A 6,415-nucleotide genomic window follows, 5' to 3' on the forward strand; every position below is an offset into this window, starting at 1 on the left:
GCGGTGCCTCCAGGAGCTGGAAGAGGAGGAGACGGACCCTCCCCTTTGGACTTGTGGCCTCCGGGCTGGGGCATAAATGCGTTGTTTAAGACACCAAGTCTGTGCTGACCTGTTAGTGGGGAAGAAACCTGACTTGCCTTTTTTAAAAAATAAAAACACTGCCTTCCTCAACAGTAGACATATTCCAGCCACCCTGTGTGCTGCTTGAGGTTTTCACAGAGCTGCTAAAAGAACCTGGGGCCCAGCCAGCAGAGTGGAGGCCTGCGCGAGGCTGTGGACGGAGGGTGGCCTGGCCCTGCGCCCCGAGCTTCCGCCCCAGGGGCTGGAGTGAGAGCCAGGTCAAGGGGCTCCGTTGGCCTCACTTGCCGGGAAGGCAGCTGTGGGCCCAGGTCTGACCTGATTGCTCCGGCTTACCTCCTGCCTAAGGAGGACACTTGGAAAACATTCTGGAAATTGTCTTCTAATAATGTCACTGGCTCATCGTGACGAGTATGTACAAGAAATAAAAGGCATTCTTGACACGACAAATGATGGGCAACCAAAAATATCTCACAGGAGCTTTGGCAGGACCAGACAGGACGTCTGGACCCCTGAGCCTGGCATTTTTAGCAACTGAGACCCAGGAGACAGCAGACAGCGCGGGAAGCTGCTGCCCTTTGTCAAGAGCCCGACCGTCCCCTCCTGACGCAGAAACCACTACGTCTGCATTCTATCTGAGATTCATGAATGTGTTTCAAAGTGAATATTTACCCAATCACGTATATAGAAAGTTCAACTACAAAGAGCTTAGCACAAAACATTTTTTTAAATGATTCCAAAATAATTTCAGACTTCCAGAAAGTTGCAGAAACAGGCCACAGTTCTGCTGCCTGCTTCTCCCGACGACACCCTCTGCGAGCACAGGACAAGAAGTGCTGTGACTGACGTGCGGGCCCTCGGGCTCCCTGGTGGCCCTAGCCTCCCTGGACCCTTGGCCCGGGGCAGCCCCTCCATCTGTTGTCCAGGACGCGGCCCTTCTGGGGAGCGCTGTTCCTCACTCTGCAGCCCGTGCCTCGTGTCACGTGTGTCTGCGTGTGCTCATTAGACTGAGGTGAGGCACTCCTGGCAAGGCAACGGCAGAAGCAATGCCGCCTTCTCAGAGCATCGGTCGGGGCAGGCACTGTGGGGAGCAGGCAGTCAGGCAACCACGCTGAGAAGCCTCAGCTGTTTGCCAAGTGCCTCGCAGGGCGCCCTCCAGACCAGGCAAACCTGTTCCACATCACACTGCCCACCCACCTCAGGACCACCGACGCCCCTTCCTTCCATGTGGGTTGGGACCCGGAGGAGGGGTGTCCCTTCCTGCACCGATACGTTTACCCCATTCATTATTTCCATCAACGGGGGCTCCTGGGTAGGAACTGACTCTGCAGCCAAAGCCCATTACAGTCCTTCCTTCTTCTGCTCCACTGGTCCCCGATCGGGCCGCTGGGAGCTCCATCGCATGTCCTCTCGACAAGCCCATCATGGTTCCAGCAATTCCTTACTTTCTGACACAAGAGGGTCCAGGCTCACCTGGACTTTCCTGCCCCTGGGTCCTCCTGCTGGAGAGAGGCTCAGATCCGTGCTGCCAGGGGTCACTGTCCCTGGTCCCTTGGTGCCCAGAGCGAGGGGACGTCCGTACGAACACGCACGCACGCATACACACTTACACGTCTGCTTCTCTACCCGCTGCCCTGGTAGATGTCCGAGAGCCAGGATCCCACAGCCCCGGCTCTCATCACCCACAGCACAGCTCCAGCTTTTTCCACTTTAAAATTCACAGCCTCAGAACCACTGTCCACGTGAAGAACAAACATACTAACCAGGGTACAAATCTCGTCTTTTTGTCTCTAGCTTTAATCAAAACACTATTTTCCAAAGCTACCTGGACAAGTCCCGTCCCGCCGGCCCCTGTGCCGTGGGCAGAGTCAGTGTTTGCGACACGGCTGGGCTCGGGGTCACTGCCGCTGTCCCACGGTGGCCCCCCTCGTCCCGGTTTATCTTTTGAGCACGTAAAACAAGAACATGGCTCCGACTCAGAAGCACTCAGAGAACTGCCCCCCACCCCCACACCTGTCGGCAACCACCCTCACTGGTTTCCAGTTTGCCTTCCGGAGTTTCTTGTTGCTCAGGCACGCGGGTGTCGTGCTGGTTCCTTCTCTCTCTCTCACCACGACGTTCTCTGGGCCCTGGTTCCCTCTCAGGGCCTGCTCACGGTGAGCCACCCCTGGGGCAGCGCGGGGCGCTCTGTTCTCTCTCCCCCAGTCCTTCCCGAGGCCGCCCAGGGCCCCGTCTCTAAATGCTTTCCAACTGCAGACAACGCTGCGATAAATAACCTTGTGCATGTGTGACGCTGCACTGTTGGAAAACACAAAATATTTTCGTGGCTCACTTTGCTGACACAAACCATGGCTTTTCATAAACTAGCTAAAAATATGGAAACAATTAGAAGCACAGACAGAGAGCCGACGCTGAACGGTGACAAACCACAGAGGAAGCGCTTGGTGCTGGACCACCGTGGCCAGTGGCGCTGGGGAGCCCCGTGGAGACGGGACCAGCCTCAGAGGGACCATCAGGGAGGGCCTGACCGAGGATGGCCATCACCGTAGGACTGAGGCAGAGGGACGTCAACACAGAGAACTGGACACGGCCGAGGAGCAGACCACGAGGGTTTCCCGGAGCCTGGCCTGGGTCGCCAGGCAGAAGAAGGGGGGGATCAGGGCCGGCTGTCCCCACCAGCGGGGACACACCTGGATCCTCCCAGCACTGGCCACACTGGGACAAAAGCCAGCTGACTGGGGGGGCCAGAGAAGGCAGTCCACAGGGCAGGTCCGGGGGCTCCGCTGTGGTTCTGAGCTCACAGGACAAGGTGCCCCAGAAACGCCACCGTGGGGTCTGCACCCCCAGGAGGTCTGTCCTGACAGCGCCCTGGGCAGCTCTCAGTGGGAACGCGCTGCCCCGACCACGTTTGGCCAGGAAGCAGGGATGGCTGCGGTCTCAGGGGCTTCCTCGGAGTAAAAGCACTGGAGGCCACTGTGCACATCAATCGACGGGGGGACGTTCTGTTTCTCAGTTACAGCAAATGAGTTCTTAAAATTAAACCATCTAGTTTAAGAAATATCGTCTGATCCAAATCAGAAAATGCCCCTGGACTAGAGAGATACGTGGTGTTTGTGCATCACCAAAAAAAATCAAGAAGTCAGATAAATCAAAAGCCAGACTGCTTCCCACTTCCAAGCTTATCCTCTGTTTTTGTTTAAAAAAAAGAAAGAAAGAAAAGGCACGTATATTTATGAGTACAAAGAGAAAAGCATTTGCTTTTAGAAAACACTTTCCTGACAATCTCTGTCTACATAACAGACCACAATTCGTGAACATTTATCACTTTTGCACCAAAAAGACACGCAGAACCCGTGATGTGAATCCAGCATCTCACAGGAACCTGTGGTGTCCACTCACTAGGCGGACGTCATCCGGCACCTCACCTTCCCGGGAGCCCCATCGCACACCTGAACTTAAAGATAAAATCTAACACTCCTGGGGGAAAATGGGATCTAAAAGGGACGATGGTTTTCCAGAATCCTTTTGGGAGCTTCAGAAGACGAGCCATTTCCCAGCCACGAGGCGCATCGATCAGGGAGGGGTGTCTGTCTTGATTTTGAGCGGCACCTCGCGGGCGTCACCAAAGCCCCTTCCTGAGCCACGGTACCTACAAGCAAGCTGCTGGGGCGGCAGGTCATCGGACAACCCCACACAGCCCTGCAGGCTTCTTCCCATCACGGTTCCGATTTTGTCTCTGACTTTCCATCTATCAAATCTCCAAATCCCAGTTTTTCCAGGGGTTCTGGTGCCATCAGCTGCCTGAAAGGAAAAGTGAGAGCTGTCAGGGTGGCCGGGAGGACAAGCCCTGTCCACGCGGGGCCGAGGTAGACCCTGGGCACCCGCCACCATCTCACCCCCAACCACTCCGTCCTGGGAACAGACCCCGAGCGGTACCCTTAGCCCTGCACCCCCGAGGGGCAGGAAGCAGCCGAGGCCGGGACAGAGGAGCCCCGCCTCGCTCCCGGCCACACCTCCCTCGTCACGTGGCCCCAGAACTTGCGGGGCCGGCCGCCTAGACAGCCAGCAGGAGACCAGAGGCAGAGCGGGTCCAGGTGCACGGGTGAAGGAGAGCCTGGCAGCTCCGGGGTGCAGTCCCTCCACCCCTGCCCCCTTTACCTGCCCCCGACTGCCATGCACACGAAACCCAGTGGCCCAGCAACAGTCCTTAAAACGATGTCCCCAGAATCGCAAACCCCAGGTGGCACAATCTAACCCGGCAGCAGATTAAACCAGTACAGTGATGGGATGCACAAGACACTCCTTAAACCCAAAACAGGCAAATAATGATAAACCTTCCCACATCTTTGCCAAAAGAGTACAACTGGCCGACAGTTCTTACAACTGACTGCTCAGGCTTCACTGTGGTCGGCAGGACCACGACTCCCAAAGGACACCCTATTCCCTAGAGCTTGTGAGTGTGACCTTACACGGGAGGGAGGTGAAGGCTGAAGATGAAAATAACGTTGTCAATCAGTCCGGAGATGAGACCACCGCGGATTATCCAGGTGGACCCAACCTAATCCCATGAATCCTTAAAATTAGAGAACCTTTGCTGGCTCGGGTCAGAGAGAAAAAATGTAAAGAGGAGAGAGGAGGGGACAGATGCAGCCCTGTGGAACCTGAGGGTGGAGAAAGGGGCCTCGGGCCTCGGACATGGCGTCGCTGGGAGCTGCAAGAGGCCAGGAGGCAGTGCCTCCAGAGGGAACCTGCCCGCACCTGATGACAGTAACCAGCGTTCACTGACCGCACCCTGGGTCGGGCAGAGGGCTTTCCCAGGACCGTCTGCTCTACCCTCTGGCACCCGGTCAGGAGGCCCGGCCTCAGGCGGGAACCGGACCTGAGGTCGGGGATCACACGTGTGTTTGCTGGGTCTCTGCCGACAGTGCAACCCCAATTTTAACAGTTGCTGCTGTGAGAAAACGTGCCCCCACCTAAGTCGCAGACACGTCCACTTCAGGCTGACAGGGCCCGAGTCCTCGTGAGGCGACTTGCAAACCCTACCGTGGTCTGGTTTTTAAGACGACACACGTGAGGTAGGTAGGGGCAAAATAAGGTCTGGAATGCGGGCAGGAAGGAAAAAAGAGAAGGAGAAAAGAGGCTTTTAAAAAGGGTGATGGGGGCTTCCCTGGTGGCGCAGTGGTTGAGAATCTGCCTGCCAATGCAGGGGACACGGGTTCGAGCCCTGGTCTGGGAAGATCCCACATGCCGCGGAGCAACTGGGCCCGTGAGCCACAACTACTGAGCCTGCGCGTCTGGAGCCTGTGCTCTGCAACAAGAGAGGCCGCGACAGTGAGAGTCCCGCGCACCGCGATGAAGAGTGGCCCCCACTTGCCACAACTAGAGAAAGCCCTCGCACAGAAACGAAGACCCAACACAGCCAAAAATAAATAAATAAATAAATTTATTAAAAAATAAATAAATAAATAAAAAGGGTGATGGATAAGGGCAAAATGGGACAAAGCTTGACCCTGAATCTGGGGGATGGTTATGGAGATCTAGATGATTCTCTGCTTTTGTACGTTTGAGGATTTTCATTGAAAACAAACTGAAAGTCTCCAGTCAAAATAACTGACCAAGTCAGAAACACATACATCCCCGTACATTCATCCAAACGTCGCCTGACCAACCAGTGAAGCCACTTGAATCGTGGGACCCACAGAGCGGCCGGCCGTGTCCCTGTCTCCCCACGTCCTCAGCGGCCCAGGGAGGATGGTGCCCAAAAGCTGTGCTGGGTGAGGGGCCACCACATGGAGATGCAGGCAGCTCCCTCCCAGGGGCAAATGGGGAAACGAGGGCCCTTCTGCTGGCCCTGCCTGGAAACCCTGGTCAGGCAGCAGGAGCTGCTCTGGGCCCCAACCAGCCAAACCCTCCGAGCAACCTCACGCAGGAGCTGCTGGGCCACGCGCTGGCCCAGGGATGACTGACCCAGGGACGGTGACCAAGCTTCGGGGAGGCGGGCGACCTGCTCACACCCTCACACAGGGCGGAGACCAGCTCCAAACTCAGTCTCGGAGGCGTGGCCATACCAAGAAGAAACTCACGGAGTTCAGGTGTTTTGAAGACGCATCAATTTGAAAGAGAGTGAGTGGAACGTGCAGATCCAACTGATGTGCTACTCGGGGCCGGCAAAGCTGGCTTCGGGCCGGCCCGTCGTCAGATGCCAGCACCGCGAGCCTGAGCGACTCAGGAAGCCACCTGAGGGTCCGTGCCCCTCAAAGGCCCCAGTGTCCCCGACAGCCCTCAACACACCGGGGCCTGAGAAGCACAGCAGATCTTGCCTGGGGCGGGGGGGGGG

General features: G+C 56.6%; 1 protein-coding gene across 1 annotated transcript in view; it reads right to left on the reverse strand.

The window, feature by feature from the left end:
* Positions 1 to 3,794: 3,794 nt before the first annotated feature.
* Positions 3,795 to 6,415, reverse strand: part of COX19 (cytochrome c oxidase assembly factor COX19) — a 4,798-nt gene continuing 2,177 nt past the window's right edge. The window contains exon 3 of the mRNA XM_007467072.1: positions 3,795 to 3,875. Within this exon, the coding sequence (XP_007467134.1) occupies positions 3,795 to 3,875 (81 nt within the window). The remainder of the gene's footprint in view (positions 3,876 to 6,415) is intronic.

The sequence above is a fragment of the Lipotes vexillifer genome, unplaced genomic scaffold (genome assembly GCF_000442215.2).
Source record: "Lipotes vexillifer unplaced genomic scaffold, Lipotes_vexillifer_v1.1 scaffold1701, whole genome shotgun sequence".
NCBI classification, from domain to species: Eukaryota; Metazoa; Chordata; class Mammalia; order Artiodactyla; family Lipotidae; genus Lipotes; species Lipotes vexillifer.